At 47.1% G+C, this 21373-nt stretch overlaps 1 protein-coding gene across 2 annotated transcripts in view; it reads left to right on the forward strand.

Annotated features, from left to right (window-relative positions):
* Positions 1-21373, forward strand: part of LOC141054221 (aldehyde oxidase 1-like) — a 295390-nt gene that overhangs the window by 232630 nt on the left and 41387 nt on the right. Inside the window, exon 26 of one of the 2 annotated variants that reach the window (XM_073551452.1) lies at positions 2623-2850. The exons of the other annotated variant lie outside the window; for it this stretch is intronic. Within the exon in view, the coding sequence (XP_073407553.1) occupies positions 2623-2850 (228 nt within the window). The remainder of the gene's footprint in view (positions 1-2622; positions 2851-21373) is intronic. 2 annotated transcript variants of the gene reach the window in all.

The raw sequence follows: 21373 nt of genomic DNA on the forward strand, positions 1-21373 counted from the left end.
TTTTTTGTGCGCAGTTGTGCTTTCTGTGGCCAGTCGGTGTGTCCTGCCTGGAGTGCCTGGTACTGTTGGACCTCATGGAGCTGGGGGACCTCCTGGCAGGATCCTGTAGCTGCTGCGGCATGCTGGTGGTGGAGGTCCTGTGGAATAGAAAACAGTAGACAATACAATAAAACAACAAAATACTTACGCTCTGGTGGCAAGGACCGGTCTTAAGAAGGCCAATGCCCGATGGTATCTATTTTCTGGAGGTCCTTGCTGCAGCAACACTGCAACACTGGCTCTCCTAACGGACATCCCTGTTGAAGCGGTCCTTCATTCAGCGCCAACGGGTTCTGACTTTGTACACTGTGGAAAAAAAAATAATTAGACAATGCACTGTAGGCCGGGATAACACAAATGTGTGTGATGCTAGAAACTCACAGGAGTTACTAGCATCACACACAGTTGTGTGATCCCGGGCAAGGTCACTGCCGCATCACACAGCATGGAAATACTTTCGAAATTCCTTGTGGACCCGTTGAGAGGCATTGTCCCAGCCATCCAGCATCGCTGCAGCCACCTCATTCCAGAGCTGCCGGATCACCACGTTGTCAGAGTGCAGTGGATCACGGCTGTCCCACAACGGGACTCTCTCCTGGACTAACTGGATCAGGGTGTCATTGTCCAGGGCGGGTTATTCATCCCATTGTGGAGCCTAGAAAAGAAAGGAAAACTTTAATCTTGGATTTGAAAATGAAAAAGATAGAAAACAAGACAGAAAAGAAGCAAGATTGAAGAGGAAAAACAGGCCAGAAAAAAGTCAGGGGGAAAAAAAAAAAAAAAGTACAATCGGTCAGTCTATACTTACATGCTGCCTCCCCACCCACACTTGGACTGTCTGCTTCTGCTGTTCCTCCGCTGCCGTGGACGATGAGGTCTGAAAAAGGAAAAAAATTAATTTGCCACATGTGTATATGCGACAGCGATTACTTACCAATCTGTAGGGAAGGAAGGTACTCACTTCACTCTCTGCTTGTGCCAGATCACCAGGGCCCGGTTCAAATGCCTCTCCAGAAGACATGCTGCAATAAAAAAAAGAGACATTAGTACATAATAAATTGAGAAAAAAGGACAAATCCGCAACGTGTGCACATACCCTAAGGCAGTGATGGCGAACCTTTTAAAGACCAAGTGTTCAAAATGCAACCCAAAGCCAACTTACTTATTGCAAAGTGCCAACATGGCAATTTAACCCGAATACTGAAGTTTTACTTTAGAAAAAACAGCTCATACAGATACAGAGAGCAGACAGGGGTAAGAGAGAGCAGATAAGAGAGAGTAAGCAGGCATGTTAGAAAGCAGGCAGGGGTAAGAGCGCAGGTAACAGAGTGAGCAGACAGGGGAAACAGAGCATGTAACAAAGTAAGCAGGCATATCAGAGCACGCAGGGGCAACAGAGCAGGCAGGGGTAAGAGCAGGCAGGGGCAGCAGAGAGCAAGCAGGCATATTGGAGTAGACAGGGGCATCAGAGGGCAGACGGAGCATCAGAGGGCAGACGGGGTATCAGAGAACAGACAGGGGAATCAGAACAGACAAGGGCATCAGAGAGCATGCAAGGGCAACAGAGATCAAGCAGGCATATCACAGAAGGGGCAGGGGAAATAGAGAACAGACAGTGGTAATAGAGTAGACAGGGGCAACAGACAGCAGGCAAAGGCAACAAAGATCAGGCAGGGATTTTAGAGAACACGCAGGGGTATCTGAGCAGTCAGGGACAACACAGAGCAGACAGCGGTATCAGAGAACAGGCAGAGGTATCAAAGCAGGCAGAGGCAACAGAGAGCAGGCAGGGAAATTGAGAAAAAAGGACAGGCAGACATTAGGTTTAATACTCACATTATTCCAGTTGATGCTTCTCTCTTGCAGGCTGTAGAGTAGTGGACTGCCAGTGCCAACACCTTCTTTTATCTACACTACCCCCCAATGTTTCTTTGTGTAGGGGTGGTTTAAACCAGTGTCTAGACATGTTTACTCTTACAACGCATGTGTTCAAAACACAGGCATGTGCATGTCCATGCGCATGCCTGCGTTCCCATAGACTGTAATGCGATGTTTTGATGCATTTCGTGCGCAAGCGAACACATGCTTTTTTTAATGCCTTTGGGCGGACCCAAAAATGCAAGATGTTGCGTCGAGCGCATCTAGACGGACACCTTGAAAAAATGTATGCGCATGAAAACAGATGAACACGTGCAAACGCAAAACCATTCGCACACCAAGTTAAACATAGGTGCGCATGACGCATGCGATCAGATGCGCACGATGCGCTGCGCAAAAAAATGCTAATGCGAAATCAGCCTAAGTCGAAATGTTTTCAAAATTTTGTTTCCATTTTTTCATCATTTATATAACATTAACATGTTTATCAATTCTGTGATTTCCATAATTCCTCATCTTTTCCTTCATGATGTTACAATTTCAATGTGGAGGAGCGCAGATTAACTACACCCTGGGAAGGCCACTTTAAGATGCTTAAATTTGCAGTTTTAATTTCTATAGAAGCAATATTGTATTTGTTTTATTATTTTACAAGAGGGAAACATTTTATTGTTTTATTATTTTTTGTGCTGTTATTTGCCCTAGGTCAGAGAGATCAACATGTACAGAAACATCATTATAACTCCCTACAAGCAGGAGTTTGATACAACTAATCTGAGAAGATGTTGGGTGGATTGTATGAAGAGTTCTGCATACCATGCCAGGATGGAAGCGGTGAAAGAGTTTAATAAAGAGAACCCATGGAAGAAAAGAGGCATAGCACTGATCCCCCTAAAATTTCCTGTTGCCTTCATTGTGGCTATTCAGAATCAAGTAAACATTATAAGTGTAGCTACATACTGTATGTATTTTAATGCTAAAATTAGTTGAATAAGAAAATCAAAAAGAATAAGCTAAGGGGTCCTTAAAACATGTCACTTCAGCAAAATGGCGGCTCCTTGTTGCTGCAGCCAAAATGGCTACACTACAACAAAATGGCGTTGGCGGTGATTGCACAGTAGCATCTCTCGGTACGCGATAGATGTTACTACGCTTATGCTGCCTCTGGTGCCATTTTGTTGTGGTGTAAATTATTTTCTTGCCTTCAGCAACAAGGCACTTGCGCAGCAGCATCTAAATGGTACTGAGAGATGCTAGTGCACAAGCGCTGCCAGCGACATTTTGTTGTAGTGTACATTTTTTTGGTTGCAGCAACAAGGATCTGGTGGCGGTGCTTGTGCAGTAACATCTATCACAACGTGATAGACGCTAATGCGCATGTGCACCCGACGGCGTCATATTGAGAGTAATTTTTTTATATATTTGAAACACAGGAAGATAATAGGCACTAACCGATAAGAGAAAGTGCACAATCACCGCCATTTTGATTAAGTGACATGCTTTTTCTCAAATGCACACATTACTATATTCATTATGTAAACTAGGGGGCAGGTCAGTGAGGGATCAGTGACCTGTCAGCAACCTGCATTAGGAATGTATAATCAGAGCACCACATACATGAACCCCGCCTTAGAACACGAGCATATCACTAACTAAAAACTGAAAATATAGAACAAACAGTATGACAGTGCCAACCTGAGTGTCTGTAGGTTACTTAGGTACAATCTTGCTAACAGTTTCCTTTTAACAAGTAATCAAAAGTGAAAAAAAAAATCTTTATTTTAATATTTGTTAAAATTGATAGGAATAAATAGACAACATGAATAATCATACACAAACAATGACTAAGGTTAAAGGGTAAGAGATGAGTTCTAAAATCCTTATTGGAACTCTGTTTTTACCCCTACCTGTCACCGGAGGGTGACACCCTAATATAAGAGATATAGAGCCCCCGCTCAATGTGGACTGACCCTATTGGTCTCTATATGTTAGGAGTGGCGGAAGACACTAAATAAAAAATAAATAAAGTGCCTTCGCCACCCGGGGTCCGCCGTGTGGTGGATGGAAAAAACGCTGCTAGAGAGGCAGAGAACAAGGCGGTAATGTGCACAAGGGTTAGACGGCACCCAGTGCACAAAAGCAAGCTCTGTTATACTCACAGAGCTGCAGACAAATAAGCTCAAAATAAACGCTGTCTGTTCAGAGTCACAGACACACAGCGATACAGTCGCGGTATTCGCGGTCACAGGAGTAGCCTTAAACAGCAGGACTACTCCGTCTAGACCTACCGTCAAATAAGGTGCGAAGCGTTGCAACCGCGGACGCAGAGAAAGCTGCAACTGCAGCGCGGCAAAAACTGAGCTGCTGGCAAGGCGCTGCAATAACGCTGGCGCAATGCAGACGCTAAGCTGCTGAGCAAGATGGAGCATATGCACGCTGGCGCTAGCGCTGCTACTGGCTGAACCCAAGCACTCACACAATCGTATTATCAGAGGGAAGGGGTTTCTTAATAAGTCAGTCACCAGTCCAAGCATCCATCATAATACATACAGCAGCAAGTATGAAATACTAGCGCATGGCGGAACAACCATGCGCGCTTTTTATACCAAACGGGACCTTCCGGAAGTCTCCAAGGCTCCAGGAGGAGCCAATAGGATTAGACACAGGACCTGAGCATGTGACTCCCGAACTCCAATGGGAGCTCGTCCCATGAGCATGCTCAGTGGAGGGAACAGAGGAAGCCTCTGGAGAGAGTTGCCGCAAGGCACTCTCCTCTGCAATCTCCTCTACCGCAGATGAAACACAGGAGACTGCAGCATGTAAAGGTCTAGATTTCATCATAGGGAAGGAAGAAATCAGACTCCTAACACTATATAACTCTTTCTATATTGAGCACCCACCATATATACACCTTGAATGAAAAATAAATATCCCAATAATATTACCACACCAGGTACATATAATATGTGCAAATCATGAAAAACAGGAGCAATATTTTACAGCACTACATTGGGTCACTTACTGCAGGTTATGGTGCACATTGCAAGCACCTCTATAGCTTACCACTATCCCCTGATGAACCGCTAGAATGGAGGAGGGGGGCATAGGGACTTGGGTCTTATGCAGTTTACAGATAAGTGGATACCTTTTTATTAATGTCACTGTTCATCAACTATTATTAAGGGACTAGATTAAGGCCCGATGCTATCGCATCGAGAGGATAGTGACACACCTCTTGCCATGTTAACCCTCAATACACACACACCTCCTCAACACACACTCCTCTCACCTTCACTCACTCTTTCACTCCACATACGACCCTTTCTCTCACTCCGTCTCTCATACTCACACTGTCATCGTCGCTGCTCCATGATCCCCGACATCTTCTTCCGCCGGCGCCATCCTGGATCCCGACGTTGTCCACGCCGGCGACATGTTCTTGCGGCCATGCCATCTTGAGTATTCTGAAATCCTGCGAGTGGACATTAGTGGAGATAGTGAAAGGTGAGAGGAGTGTGTGTTGAGGAGTGGTGTGTTGAGGGTTAATATGGCAAGAGGTGTGCTGTGACGTCACCAGTTACAACTGGACGGAAGTTGTTACAACCCGGAAGCTGCTTAGCGCATTTATTCTAGTAGATTAAGGCCCGATGCTATTGCATCGAGAGGATAGTGACACACCTCTTGCCATGTTAACCCTCAATACACACACCTCCTCAACACACACCGCCTCAACACACACTCCTCTCACCATCTCCACTCACGTCCATTCACTTTTTCACTCCACATACGACCCTTTCTCTCACTCCGTATCTCATACTCACACTGTCATCGTCGCTGCTCCACGATCCCCGACATCTTCTTCCGCCGGCGCCATCCTGGATCCCGACATTGTCCACGCCGGCGACATGTTCTTGCGGCCATGCCATCTTGAGTATTCTGAAATCCTGCGAGTGGACATTAGTGGCTCACCATTGTCATTTTGAAACACGACTGCTACTTCACTGACAGTGGGATTATTGTAGCGTCGAGGGTCTTGAGTACGATCTTGTTTAATAGCCATAGTGATGTTTGGCATGACAGTTCCGTTTTGTACATTTTTGATTTTCTTTACATCGTAAGCGTTGTTCGTTTGCGGTAGTGGTATCGAGAATGTAAAGTTGGGCAAATGCGCGTTGCTGGTCATCTGAGGGATGTAGTGTTCCAGTTCTATGATAGATCTGGCCATGTAAGCGGAAACAGTATGGGCCATATCCAGGAGGTGGTGAAATATTTGCACCCATGGAGGCAAAAGCAAAGGAACTGTTAATACTTCGAATATTATCCATGAAATTTTTGCTAAATTCACTTTGCCCTTTCAGCAAACGTGTAAAGACATCAGGATATTGTAGTATGGGTTCATGGACTTTACCCTTCTGACCGCAGAGCGTAAAGTTATCAGAAGGTATATCTGCTACAAAATGCAAAGCTTCGCAATGCTCACATACATGCGTCATGTCACCACAGCTGTGTTCGGTAATACTATTTTCATCATTAGTGAAAATGTGAGGTTGTAGTAGAAGTGCATGTCCAACCGATGGGGTGCGCCTAGTTTTGAGACCAACGTATATTTGTCTTGGTTGCACTTTCTGCGGGCTAACAGCAGCTTGTATGTGAAGAAACTGTGCGTTGGTATTGACTAATGGTGGTATTGATAGGGCAGAAACAGATTGCTGATTAGTTATGTCAGTGAACGGCATATAGGATGAAGTGTGGTAGTAACTTGTTCCATATGCTGATGTGGAAGCATCCTGTTGTGAGTCTACTAATAATGATGAGGAAGAAGCCGTCTGTTGTTGGCGGTGACGGCGTGTAGAGGCTTCTTCAGCCAATGTAATAGATTTAGAGTTAGGGGATTCGTGTGTGAGACGACGGCGTTTATAAGCCTTAATCTTGTCAAGTCGATGCTGTTTTTCCTCAGGAGTCTCATTAGCACGGCGTTGTTTTTGTCGTAGTGCTAAAGCTGCTTTCCTTTCACTGGCATTGGCATACTGTGCATCGGTATTGAATGGTGGTATTGATAGGGCAGAAACAGATTGCTTATTAGTTATGTCAGTGAACGGCATATGGGATGAAGTGTAGCAGTAAATTGTTCCACATGCTGATGTGGAAGCATCCTGTTGTGAGTCTAATAATAATGATGAGGAAGAGGCCGTCTGTTGTCGGCGGTGACAGCGTGCAGAGGCTTCTTCAGCCAATCTTATGGATTTAGAGTTAGGGGATTCATGTGTGAGGCGTCGGCGTTTATAAGCCTTAATCTTCTCAAGGCGATGGTGTTTTTCCTCAGGAGTCTCATTAGCACGGCGTTGTTTTTGTCGTAGTGCTAAAGCTGCTTTCCTTTCACTGGCATTGGCATACTTTGTTATGACTCATGTTGGCACAGGTAAAGGAGTCTATTTGGCAGTTATCTTGCAGTGAAGAAGGCGTCCTGGAGTATTGTAGAGTAAACAGATACTAATTGACCCTGTAATTGCCCAGCAGTAGTTATGAAGTGGTAGTGGCAAATTGGCCCTGTAGTTAGACACCGGCTGAGGAGCAAGGCAGCAGTAGTTATGGCGGTAGAGGCAAATTGGCCCTGTAATTAGACACCGGCAGAGGAGCAAGGCAGCAGTAGTTATGGGGGTAGAGGCAAATTGGCCCTGTAATTAGACACCGGCAGAGGAGCAATGCAGCAGTAGTTATGGCGGTAGAGGCAAATTGGCCCTGTAATTAGACACAGGCAGTGAACAGTCAGAGGAGCAAGGCAGCAGTACTTATGGCGGTAGAGGCAAATTGGCCCTGTAATTAGACACTGGCAGAGGAGCAAGGCAGCAGTAGTTATGGCGGTATTGGCAAATTGATCCTGTAATTAGACACCGGCAGAGGAGCAAGGCAGCAGTAGTTATGGCGGTAGAGGCAAATTGGCCCTGTAATTAGACACCGGCAGAGGAGCAAGGCAGCAGTAGTTATAGCGGTAGAGGCAAATTGATCCTGTAATTAGACACCGGCAGAGGAGCAAGGCAGCAGTAGTTATGGCGGTAGAGGCAAATTGGCCCTGTAATTAGACACCGGCAGAGGAGCAAGGCAGCAGTAGTTATGGCGGTATAGGCAAATTGGCCCTGTAATTAGACACCGGCAGAGGAGCAAGGCAGCAGTAGTTATGGCGGTAGAGGCAAATTGGCCCTGTAATTAGACACCGGCAGAGGAGCAAGGCAGCAGTAGTTATGGCGGTAGAGGCAAATTAGCCCTGTAATTAGACACCGGCAGAGGAGCAAGGCAGCAGTAGTTATGGCGGTAGAGGCAAATTAGCCCTGTAATTAGACACCAGCAGAGGAGCAAGGCAGCAGTAGTTATGGCGGTAGAGGCAAATTGGCCCTGTAATTAGACACTGGCAGAGGACAAAGGCAGCAGTAGTTATGGCAGTATAGGCAAATTGGCCCTGTAATTAGACACCGGCAGAGGAGCAATGCAGCAGTAGTTATGGCGGTAGAGGCAAATTAGCCCTGTAATTAGACACCGGCAGAGGAGCAAGGCAGCAGTAGTTATGGCAGTACAGGCAAATTGGCCCTGTAATTAGACACAGGCAGTGAACAGTCAGAGGAGCAAGGCAGCAGTACTTATGGCGGTAGAGGCAAATTGGCCCTGTAATTAGACACTGGCAGAGGAGCAAGGCAGCAGTAGTTATGGCGGTATTGGCAAATTGGCCCTGTAATTAGACACAGGCAGTGAACAGTCAGAGGAGCAAGGCAGCAGTACTTATGGCGGTAGAGGCAAATTGGCCCTGTAATTAGACACTGGCAGAGGAGCAAGGCAGCAGTAGTTATGGCGGTATTGGCAAATTGATCCTGTAATTAGACACCGGCAGAGGAGCAAGGCAGCAGTAGTTATGGCGGTAGAGGCAAATTGGCCCTGTAATTAGACACCGGCAGAGGAGCAAGGCAGCAGTAGTTATAGCGGTAGAGGCAAATTGATCCTGTAATTAGACACCGGCAGAGGAGCAAGGCAGCAGTAGTTATGGCGGTAGAGGCAAATTGGCCCTGTAATTAGACACCGGCAGAGGAGCAAGGCAGCAGTAGTTATGGCGGTATAGGCAAATTGGCCCTGTAATTAGACACCGGCAGAGGAGCAAGGCAGCAGTAGTTATGGCGGTATAGGCAAATTGGCCCTGTAATTAGACACCGGCAGAGGACAAAGGCAGCAGTAGTTATGGCGGTAGAGGCAAATTAGCCCTGTAATTAGACACCAGCAGAGGAGCAAGGCAGCAGTAGTTATGGCGGTAGAGGCAAATTGGCCCTGTAATTAGACACTGGCAGAGGACAAAGGCAGCAGTAGTTATGGCAGTATAGGCAAATTGGCCCTGTAATTAGACACCGGCAGAGGAGCAATGCAGCAGTAGTTATGGCGGTAGAGGCAAATTAGCCCTGTAATTAGACACCGGCAGAGGAGCAAGGCAGCAGTAGTTATGGCAGTACAGGCAAATTGGTCCAGTAATTAGACGCCGGCAGTAAACAGGCATAGGACCAAGGCAGCAGTAGTTATGGTGGTACAGGCAATGCCAAGCGTCCGCACAGCAAGTCGGCGTGAGGTAATTGACGCAATTTCACGAATGCAAGATGGCGATTCGCCGACGTCGTTAACACCTCTTGCCATGTTAACCCTCAACACACCACACCGCCTCAACACACACTCCTCTCACCTTTCACCTCCACTCATGTCCACTCACTCTTTCACTCCACATACGTTCCTTTCTCTCACTCCGTTTCTCATACTCACACCGTCATCGTCGCTGCCCCGACATCTTCCTCTGCCGCCGCGATCCAGGATCCAGACGTTCTCCAGGCCGCCGACATGTTCTTGCGGGACGCCATCTTGGATTTCGTGAAATCCCGCGATATTCAAGAAGGCGTCGCCGCAACAACATGTCGCTGGCGTGGACGACATCGGGATCCAAAAAGATGGCGCCGGCGAAATCTCGCGAGATTACGCCGACGCCATTTTGGATCCCGATGTCGACCACGCCAGCGACATGTTCTTGCGGGACGCCATCTTGGATTTCGTGAAGTCCCGCGATATTCAAGATGGCGTCGCCGCAACAACATGTCGCTGGCATGGGCGACATCGGGATCCAAAATGGCGTCGGCGTAATCTCGCGAGATTTCGCCGACGCCATCTTTTTGGATCCCGATGTCGTCCACGCCAGCGACATGTTGTTGCGGCGACACCTTCTTGAATATCGCGGGATTTCACTAAATCCAAGATGGCGTCCCGCAAGAACATGTCGGCGGCATGGAGAACGTCTGGATCGCGGCGGCGGAGGAAGATGTCGGGGCAGCGACGACGACGGTGTGAGTATGAGAAACGGAGTGAGAGAAAGGAACGTATGTGGAGTGAAAGAGTGAGTGGACATGAGTGGAGGTGAAAGGTGAGAGGAGTGTGTGTTGAGGCGGTGTGGTGTGTTGAGGGTTAACATGTGCGTGTGTGTGTGGTGACGTCACCGGTTACAACTGGACGGAAGTTGTTACAACCGGAAGCTGGTTAGGGCATTATTATAGATATTGTGCCCTATGAAGAGCCATTATGGCCATTTTGAGATACAAGTATTAATATCAGTCCTTTTTCTCACTCTTAAATTGAGCATGGTTAAAGCTGTTGTATCTGGGATATTTTAAGATATTATTACTCCTGTTTTTCATGATTTGCACATATCATATGTACCTGGTTTATTAACATTATTGGGGTGTTTATCCTTCAAAGAAAGGGTATTTTTTGATAGATGGTGGGTGCTTAATCTGGTAATGGGGTTGTATAGGGACCAATAGGGTCATTCCACATTGAGCAGGAGCGCCATATTGCTTAAATGAGGGTGCTTACCCCAGCGGACATGTAGGGAAAAAATAGGGTTACAATATGGACTTTAGAACACATCTACCCTTTAACCATCTGAAGACTGGACTTAACCGCAAGAGAATTATGCTGCCTCCCAGGTGCGAAGATGAAGGATGTGACCGATAGGATACCAAAGCTCATCAGTCCCAAGGACGTCCACCCATTTCTTCTCATACATGTTGGCACCAATGACATGTCAAGAAAGGACCTACCGACAATCTGCAAGGACTTTGAAGAGTTGGGGAATAAAGTAAGAGGGGACGGGAAGAAAAACGTTAGACACGAACATGAAGCCAGAAAATATACTGATGAAGTATATGAGGTGTGGCAAAGCAGACCCAAGACAACATACTCAGAAGGGAGGTAAGAAAATTTCTAATACAATCCACAGGGAGGAGACTGGAACAAAACAAAACCCTCTAAACTGCATGCTCGCAAATGCCAGAAGCCTGACAAACAAGATGGAAGAACTAAAAGCAGAAATATCTACAGGTAACTATGACATAGTGGGAATAACCGAGACATGGTTAGATGAAAGCTATGACTGGACAGTTAATTTACAGTGTTATGGCCCTGTCACACACAGCGAGATCGCTGATTTTGTGACGCATCAGCGATCTCACCAGCGATCTCGCTGTGTGTGACATGCATCAGCGACCGCCCCCCCGCCGGTATCGCTGATCGTGCAGGAGTGTCCAGGGCCATTTTTTGATTGTTGGTCTCCCGCTGGCCAGTGCCTATCGCTGCTTGTGGCAGCGGGAGACCAACGATCAGCGTTATGGGGGACTTTAACCACCTGGATATTAACTGGGAAACCAAGACCTGCAAAACCCATAAAGGCAACAGGTTTCTGCTAATAACCAAGAAAAATTATCATTCACAATTGGTGCAGAATCCAACCAGAGGAGCAGCACTTTTAGACCTAATACTATCTAATAGACCTGACAGAATAACAAATCTGCAGTTCATCGGGCATCTAGGAAATAGTGACCACAATATTGTACAGTTTCACTTGTCTTTCGCAAGGGGGAGTTGTCAGGGAGTCACAAAAACACTGAACTTTAGGAAGACAAAGTTTAACCAATTTAGAGATGCCCTTAATCTGGTTGACTGGGACAATGTCCTCAGAAATAAGAATACAGATAATAAATGGGAAATGTTTAAGAACATCCTAAATAGGCACTGTAAGCGGTTTATACCTTGTGGGAATAAAAGGACAAGAAAAAGGAAAAACCCAATGTGGCTAAACAAAAGGAAGAGTGGCAATTAACAGCAAAAAGAAAGCATTTAAACTACTAAAGCAGGATGGCACCGTTGAAGTGCTAAAAAACTATAGGGAGAAAAATACTTTATCTAAAAAAAACTAATTAAAGCTGCCAAAAAGGAAACAGAAGCACATTGCTAAGGAGAGTAAAACTAATCCCAAACTGTTCTTAAACTATATCAATTGTAAAAAAAATCAAAAGTGACAGTGTAGGTTCCTTAAAAAATTGTGAGGAAAGAATGTGTAATGTATAATGAATTGACCCGTCTCTGTAAGAAAAAGGAAGTTTTGTGACTAAAAGGTTATAGACAGGAAGTGGGTTAGGGGAGTTTCAGTTTTGCCTGATGAGAGAAATGTGATGCTGTGTGCTGGAGGAAGAAGGAGAAGAATAAAATACAGTTAAAATGTTCTCTTGAATTCCATATACCGCTTGGACATTACAACTGGCGACGAGGATGGGGTTTAATCACCTGCTGCTGTGAGTACTAACCCCTGCTTTACCGCTTCACATGCCAGCGCCACTGAGAGACTCCATCATGGCTGACTACTTGCACACGTTCCCACAGTTTGATATGACTGATGTAATTAATCTCTCTCTTAACTGGAGAAAATGGCTTAACCGGTTTGAGAACTTCCTGGAAGCTATGGACATAAAAGAGGAGAAAAGAAAGAAAGCCGTGCTCCTGCACTGCACGGGCAGAGGAGTATATGACATAAACAGCACATTACCTGCAGCAGAGACAGACACGTACAGCAACTGCACCAAAGCTCTCACTGACTACTTCAACCCCAAACAGAACATCAGATTTGAAAGATACAAGTTCAGGATTGCTAAGCTGCTTCCAGAAGAATCCATAGACACCTATGTCACAAGGCAGAGCTAGCACGTGGATGCACTTTTACAGATGTAGATGATGAGATCCTAACTCAAGTAATTGTCACCTGCTAGTCTAATAACATAAGGCATAAAGCTCTGCAGCAGGATCTCTCTGCATGATTTACTCAAAATGGCCTGTGCTATAGAGATAGCAGATCATCAGGCCACCTCAATGGAGAATGGGGATAATTTACATGTGCATAATCTCAAACATAAAAGTGCACAAGACAAGCAAGCCCCGAATTAGAAGAAATGCTATAGATGTGGACAAGATTTCCCTCACCATCTGAACAAATGTCCAGCTATAGGACAAACATGCAGTAAATGTGAAAAAGGGAACCATTTTGCTGCATTCTCATCTGTCTGTGACAAAGCCCGCACACAAAAATGGTAAATCAGGATACAGAAGAAATGTCTGTGGCTGAGAACTATGTGTTCACTACCTCTATCACTGGCTGAGTGTGGTCTCCCTGTATCACACTCACCATCTGCAACACAGATATCACCTTTACAATAGATACGGGAGCTTCAGTGGATAACATAGACAGCAATGCATATGAACAATTGAAAACAAAGCCAGTCTTACAGCAAGTGCATGCTAAAAGCTTTCCATATGGATCTAAAACACCTCTAATTATAATGGGACAATTTGACGCTGAACTTAGCTATAAAGAAAATAGGCAGATAACCACTTTTCACACATTACAAGGATCGAGAGGCTGTCTTCTCAGCTATCACACTGCCCTGAAGCTAGTACTCATCCAGATTATTCATACTATAACCGACCCAGCGGATCTGGATGTACAGGCCATGGTGAACAGCTATCCCTCCTTATTTAGTGGTTTGGGAAATCTAAAGAACTCTCAAGTGTATCTTCATGTAGATGACAGTGTTCATCCAGTAGCTCAGGCTCACAGGTGTATTCCATTTCACCTGAGAAAGACGGTAGAAAAGGAACTCCAATTGCTCATGGATGAGGACATTATTGAAACTGTTACTGGTCCTACTCCGTGGGTCTCTTCACTTGTGGTAGTTCCCAAACCAAAGACTCCTTAGCAGGTGAGACTGTGTGTTGACATGTGCCTGCCCAACACCACTATTCAGAGAGAGACATATCTCACCTACAATTGATGACATCATTCATAAATTAAATGGAGCAACCGTTTTTTCAAAGCTTGACCTCAATAAGGCTATCATCAATTAGAATTGAATCCTGAATCCAGATACTTGACAACCTTTTCCACCCATGTGGGTCTCAGAAGATACAAAAGATTAACTTTTGGGGTCTGCTCAGCAGCAGAAATTTTTCAAGACACGATAAGAAGCGTCATTCAACACATTCCGAATGCCTTTAATTATAGTGATGACATACTGGTTTTTGGGAAAACTCAAGTTGAACACAATTGTGCTCTATATGCCATCTTCGAATGCCTGCTCTCTGCTGGACTTACTTTAAACAAAGAGAAATGTGAATTTGATGAAAGTTCATTGGAGTTCTATGGTCACATCTTCTCTGCGGAAGGAGTACGACCTGATCCCAAGAAAGTGGAATCCATCAGAGCAGCCTCAATTCCACAGAATGCCAGTGAAGTGCACTCTTTTCTTGGAATGGCCAGCTACTGTGCTAAATATATTCAAAATTTTTCAACAACCAGCACTCCATTAAGGGAACTTACAAAACAAAGTTGTGTCTTTCAATGGTCCCAGGACTGTCAGGCCTCTTTTGAAACAATTAAAAATGAACTCTGCTCAACAACCACCATGGCCTATTTTGATCCAGCTCTTCGAACTGAACGTGGAGGCCAGTCCTATGGGACTGAGTGCTATTTTAACGCAATACAAGGATGACAATCAAAGTCCCCACATCATTTTTTATGCAAGCAAAAGCTTAACAAGCACTGAAAGAGAAAATATTCACAGCCTGAAAAAGAAAGCATGGCAGTTGTCTGGGGATGTGAACACTTTCACTTATTTCTCTATGGAGCTCCCTTCACCATTGTCACAGGTCATCAAGCTCTCCTTACAATTTTTGGAAATCCCCGAGCTAAAATGCCTGCACAGATCGAACGATGGGGTCTACGTCTACAGGACTACAATTACAAAATTGTTCACAAACCTGGAAAATATAGTAATCCGGCTGATTATCTCTCAAGACATACTGTGAATGATGATATACCTGGGCATTCCTCCATGGAAGAATACATACGATTTGTTGCAGCTCACGCCATGCCAAAAGCACTTTCTGTTGATCAGTTTGTGAATACAACAACAAGGGACAAGACACTCTGTGCCTTAATACAAATCATCCAAAATTCCAAAATCGAAGGTGGCATGAAATTCAAAAGGAAAACTTTCCTGATTCTGGGATTGATCTGAAGGAATTAAAACCATTTTCAAATGTACGTGAGGAATTGTCAGTCACTGAAGAGCACCTCATTCTTCGAGGTACCAAACTGGTTGTACCTAAGGCCTTGCGCAACTTAGTCATACAGATAGCACATGAAGGTCATCTAGGAATTGTTGGTACAAAAAAGTTACTCAGAGAAAGTGTGGTTCCCAAATATGGATCAATTGGTGGAAGAGAAGATTAGACACTGCTCTACCTTTCAACTAATTACTCCATCAAGTTTAGAGCCACTACAAATGTCTGTTACCCACTGCTGTCTGGGAGGAAGTGGCAGTCGACATATATGGACCACTACCAAATGGCCAATACATTCTAGTAACAATTGATGAATATTCTAGATGCCCTGTTATTTTGTTCATCTCTTCAACGTCTGCTAATAGTGTCATACCAGAACTGGATGACTTATTCTCTGTATATGGCATTCCAAGAGTGGTTAAAACAGATTATGAACTTCCATTCAATGGACATATGCTCATACAGTTTTCTGAATACTTAGGGTTCAGTCAGAGGAAAATCACACCTTGTTGGCCGCAAGCCAATGGAATTGTACAACGTTTCATGCGCACTATGGGGAAAGTAATCAAGGCAGCTAGTCTGGAGCACACCCCACTGAAACAGTGACTATACAAATTCTTGCGCAATTACCGCAATACGCAACATTCCACCACTAATGCTGCTCCATCTCATCTAATGTTCAGCAGAACTCTTCGTATACGAATCCCTGATGTGACCAGCCATCACCTACCAAGTGACTCTTCAGTGCGATCAAGAGAAGAAGTAGAAGAATAAAATACAGTTAAAACGTTCTCTCTTGAATTCCTTATACCGTGTGGACATTACAGAATGGTTGTAGATGATGAGGAAAAAGCTAATACAAAGACAAAGAAAACCCTATATTAAGGGTCACCAATCTAACCCAAGAAGAGGCGAAACAGGCTAAATAAAATTAAAATAGATACATCTCTGGGTCCAGATGGCATACACCCACGAGTACTAAGAGAACTAAGTAATGTAATAGACAAGCCATTATTTCTTATATTTAGGGACTCTATTGTCATGGGGTCTGTTCCACAGGACTGGCGCATAGCAAATGTGGTACCAATATTCAAAAAGGGCTCTAAAAGTGAACCTGTAAATCATAGGCCAGTAAGTCTAACCTCTATTGTTGGTAAAATGTTTGAAGGGTTTCTGAGGGGTGTTATTCTGGATTATCTCAATGAGAATAACTGTTTAACGCCATATCAGCATGGGTTTATGAGGAATCGCTCCTGTCAAACCAATCTAATCAGCTTTTATGAAGAGGTAAGTTATAGACTGGACTAAGGTGAGTCATTGGACATGGTATATCTTGATTTTTCCAAAGCGTTTTATACCGTGCCACACAAGAAGTTGGTACACAAAAATGAGAATGCTGGGTCTGGGGGAAAATGTGTGTAAATGGGTAAGTAACTGGCTTAGTGATAGAAAGTAGAGGGTGGTTATAAATGGCATATTCTCTAACTTGGTTGCTGTGACCAGTGGGGTACCGCAGGGGTCGGTGTTGGAACCTATTCTCTTCAACATATTTATTAACAATCTGGTTGTAACATCAGCGGCCGCGTCTTCTGCAGCGGCGCCCGCCGCCGCCTCCCCTTACCGGCGTCTCCGCCGCAGCACGCACTCCCGTCCTGCCTCCAGCACTGCGGCGCTCCTGCACCCCTTCCTTAGGCCGCGGGCACGCGCCAGCACTTCCTCTTCTGCTGGTGGTGGGCGGCATTGAGGGCGGCGCTTGTCATCTTCCTTCGGTATTTCAGGCGTCCTCTCTGTTGAGAGGACGCCTGAGGATTTTTGTGCTAACCCACGTCTTCCTGGCCGCTCTAGCCTCTATAGTTACTCCAGTTAATTCTCCTGCTTCCTCCTGTCAGCTCCCGTGTTGTTCCTGCCTTCCTCCCTCGTTCTCCTTCTCCCCTGTCTTTCCTCCCCTCCAGCCTATCGCCACCCTTACCCTCCCTGGCGTCTCCCTCGTTTGCATACCTCCTGCCCCTGTGGCTATTCCTGCTCTCCCCACTTGCCTCTGCTGCCTGGGTGTTCCCCGCTTCCTATAACCTGCTCGGGCACTCCTGTCTGTCCTGTGACCTAGCCGCCTTCTTGTTTCTGTCCTTGAGCCGTCCCTCCTGGTACCGGCTGTCGCGGTTCTGTCCTCTGTGGTTTTGCCCCTAACGATCCCTGTATAGGGGTCGGTCATCACCTGGCGCGCTCGACCCAGGGGCTCCAGATCTGTGACCCAGAGGGTCCACTCTCGGACTTAGTCAATCCCTTGAGCGTTACAGTATCCTCAGGCCATGGACCCCGCCGGTGCCGCCACGCAGAAGGAACTACTGTTCCTGCGTGAGAATCAGACTCGGATAATGTCCTTTATGAAGTCTATGGACACCCGGTTATCCGCGCTGCAGACCTCCGACCCAGGGCACGCTCCCCTTCTAGTTAGTCTTCAGCAGGAGCTCGCGCAGCAGCGCGATGCCCAGTCTCACATTTTGGGTTACATGGCGCCCGTTGACGATCGACTGCTTGCCTTGCAGTCTGCTGTGGTCGCTCTTACCCCACCCCGGGACGCAGTCTCGTCTCTGCCACCTCGCCTGGGGAAGCCTCCCCGGTATGGCGGAGATCCTAAGCTATGCCGGGGTTTCCTAAACCAGTGCAGACTGCACTTTGAGCTTTTGCCCCAACAATATCCCACAGATCGCGCCAAAGTGGCGTTCATTGTATCCCATCTTGAGGGAGAAGCTCTGGCCTGGGTGAATCCTTTATGGGAGAGGGATGATCCTGTCGTGTCTAGTATCCAGATCTTTCTGGAGACGTTCCGGAGAGTGTTTGATGAACCCGGACGCTTGGCGTCTACTACCGAGGCTCTCTTTAACCTCCGCCAGGGTTCCCTTACTGTGGGACAGTACGCCATCTGCTTTCGGACATTGTCGTCGGAACTTGGATGGAATAACGAGGCACTTGTAGGGGCCTTCTGGAGAGGTCTCTCAAGTAAAATTAAGGACGAGCTTGCCGGACGAGATACCCCGACCACTCTAGAGGATCTCATATCCCTGGCCACTCGCATAGACCTGCGGTTTTTGGAGCGCGCTCGGGAGTCGGTTAGGGAGCGCAGACCCTTCAGGCTGTATCAAGCGCCCATTCCGCGCTCCCCAGCTTCCGCTACTAGCATCGCTCCCGAGCCCATGCAAGTAGATCAGATCAGGTTGTCCGAGCAGCGACGCAGGGAGAGGATGACAAACGGGCTCTGCCTGTACTGCGGGGGGGCCAATCACTTTGTGCGCACCTGCCCTGAGAGACCGGGAAACGCCTCCACCTAGGTCAGGTAAGAGAGGCCTCCCTAGGTGATCATGATTCCTCTCGGCCCCTTACCCTGTCAGCTTTAATTATTGCAGGTCGGGAGCGCAGATCTGTGGAGGCGTATGTGGACTCGGGTGCGGCTGGGAATTTCATCCGACAAGAAGAGGTGGATAAACTTCGGATTCCGGTGGTCTTCCTAAAAGACCCGCGTGCTATCGCCTCCGTTGATGGAAAGCTTCTTCCTGAGCTTGTCACCATGGTTACGGCCGAAGTCGACCTACAAATTGGAGCGCTTCATCATGAAAAAATAGCCTTCTACGTCCTGCCTAAATTGTCACACGCTGTCCTCCTAGGATTACCCTGGCTTAGGCTGCACGAGCCAGTTGTCGACTGGCGCTCGGGGGAGATTCTACGCTGGGGCCATTCCTGCCATGCACGTTGCCTGCAGTCCGTCCTTCACCCTCGTTCCCTGCCTATGCCGGCCGATCTCCCGGGCCTTCCCGCACCGTACCACGCGTACGCAGACGTCTTTAGCAAGAAAGAAGCGGATTCTCTGCCTCCGCATCGGGCCTACGACTGTCCTGTCGACTTAATTCCCGGAGCCACCCCTCCCAGAGGGAGAACTTACCCCTTGTCCGCCGCAGAGACCACGGCTATGACTGAATACATACAGGAGAACTTGGCCAAGGGGTTCATTCGGAAATCCTCGTCCCTGCTGGCGCAGGCTTTTTCTTCGTTTGGAAGACGGATCCCTTCGGCCATGTATCGACTACCGGGGCCTGAACAATATCACGGTCAAGAATCGATACCCGCTTCCGCTTATTCCGGAACTCTTCGATCGGCTGAGAGGGGCTCGGATCTTCACGAAGCTGGACCTACGGGGAGCCTACAATTTGATCCGGATCCGCGCAGGAGACGAGTGGAAGACGGCCTTCAATACCCGTGACGGTCATTATGAGTATTTAGTCATGCCGTTTGGTCTCTGCAATGCTCCGGCTGTATTCCAGGAATTTGTGAACAATGTATTTAGGGACCTTCTCTACTCATGCGTAGTAGTGTACTTAGATGATATTCTCATCTTTTCACCTGATCTATCCTCTCATCGGAGAAGCGTACGCATGGTCCTGCATCGCCTTCGGGAGAATCACCTCTACGCCAAGATTGAGAAGTGTCTTTTTGAGCAGACCTCGCTACCCTTCTTGGGTTATATAATCACAGATTCCGGTCTGAAGATGGATCCCGAGAAATTCTCTGCGGTACTCAAGTGGCCCCGTCCTGTCGGTATAAAAGCCATCCAGCGTTTTCTCGGATTCGCGAACTACTACAGTTTGTGCCGCATTTTTCCACGGTGACCAAGCCCATCACGGCCCTGACCCGTAAAGGAACTAAGCCTAATAGCTGGTCCTCCGAGGCTGAAGACGCCTTTTTGGCGCTGAAACGCGCCTTTGCTTCTGCACCGGTCCTACATCGGCCGGTTGCCAGTAGGCCTTTTGTTCTAGAAGTGGATGCCTCTTCCACCGGAGCTGGGGCAGTCCTTTCCCAGCAGGCTCCCTCGGGACGACTGGTTCCCTGCGGGTTCTTTTCCAAGTCCTTCTCGCCTGCAGAGTGCAATTATTCCATCGGAGACCGGGAGTTGCTGGCCATCAAGATGGCTCTAGAGGAATAGCGGTACTTGCTCGAAGGGGCTGTGCATCCCTTTACTATCTTCATGGATCACAAAAATCTGGCCTATCTGCAGTCCGCTCAGAGACTCAACTCCAGACAGGCCAGGTGGGCCTTGTATTTTTCTCGGTTCGATTTCAAGCTTCTCTTCCGGCCCGGTGATAGAAACATCAAAGCGGACGCACTCTCCTGGTCTTTACAGTCACCTGAGGAGAACGAGGGCCCATCATATATTATCGAGCCTACCAAGGTGATCCCCGTGGCTCCTGTAAACTTTTCTACTCCGCCACCAGGCAAGACCTTCGTTCCTCAAGACAAACGTCTAGAGGTGTTGCGCTGGGGGAACTCCTCCAAGGTAGCTGGGCACGTGGGGACCAAGAAGACCCTCTCGCTTCTCTCCCGTTATTACTGGTGGGCCACTCTTCACCAAGACGTGATGGATTTCGTCGCTTCTTGCACAATCTGTGCTCAAAACAAAGTCCCAAGAACCCTGCCCTCTGGCCTTCTCCATCCGTTACCTGTCCCGGAGGCTCCGTGGCAGCACATTGCAATGGATTTCGTAACCGACTTGCCCCGCTCTGCTGGTTGCACCACCATCCTAGTCGTGGCGGATCGCTTCTCTAAGATGGCTCATTTTATCCCCTTGCCCGGACTGCCGTCAGCCCCGAAGTTGGCCGAGATCTTCATTCACCAGATCTTCAGGCTACATGGTCTCCCGCTGCGTATTGTGTCTGATCGTGGGGTTCAATTTACTTCTCGCTTTTGGAGGGCTCTCTGCCGGCTTATGGGTACATCTCTCGACTTCTCCTCCTCGTATCATCCACAGTCCAATGGACAAGTAGAGCGGATTAATCAGGGCCTGACGACCTACCTACGTCACTTTTCCAACGCCCATCAGGATAATTGGGTCTCGCTTCTACCATGGGCAGAGTTCGCTCATAATAACCATCCCAACGAATCGACCACCTACTCGCCATTCTTTGTGGTCTTTGGTCAGAATCCTAGTGTTCCGCTGCCCATTACT

Source organism: Dendrobates tinctorius, unplaced genomic scaffold (genome assembly GCF_039654945.1).
Source record: "Dendrobates tinctorius isolate UK_male_01 unplaced genomic scaffold, ASM3965494v1 ptg000177l, whole genome shotgun sequence".
NCBI classification, from domain to species: domain Eukaryota; kingdom Metazoa; phylum Chordata; class Amphibia; order Anura; family Dendrobatidae; genus Dendrobates; species Dendrobates tinctorius.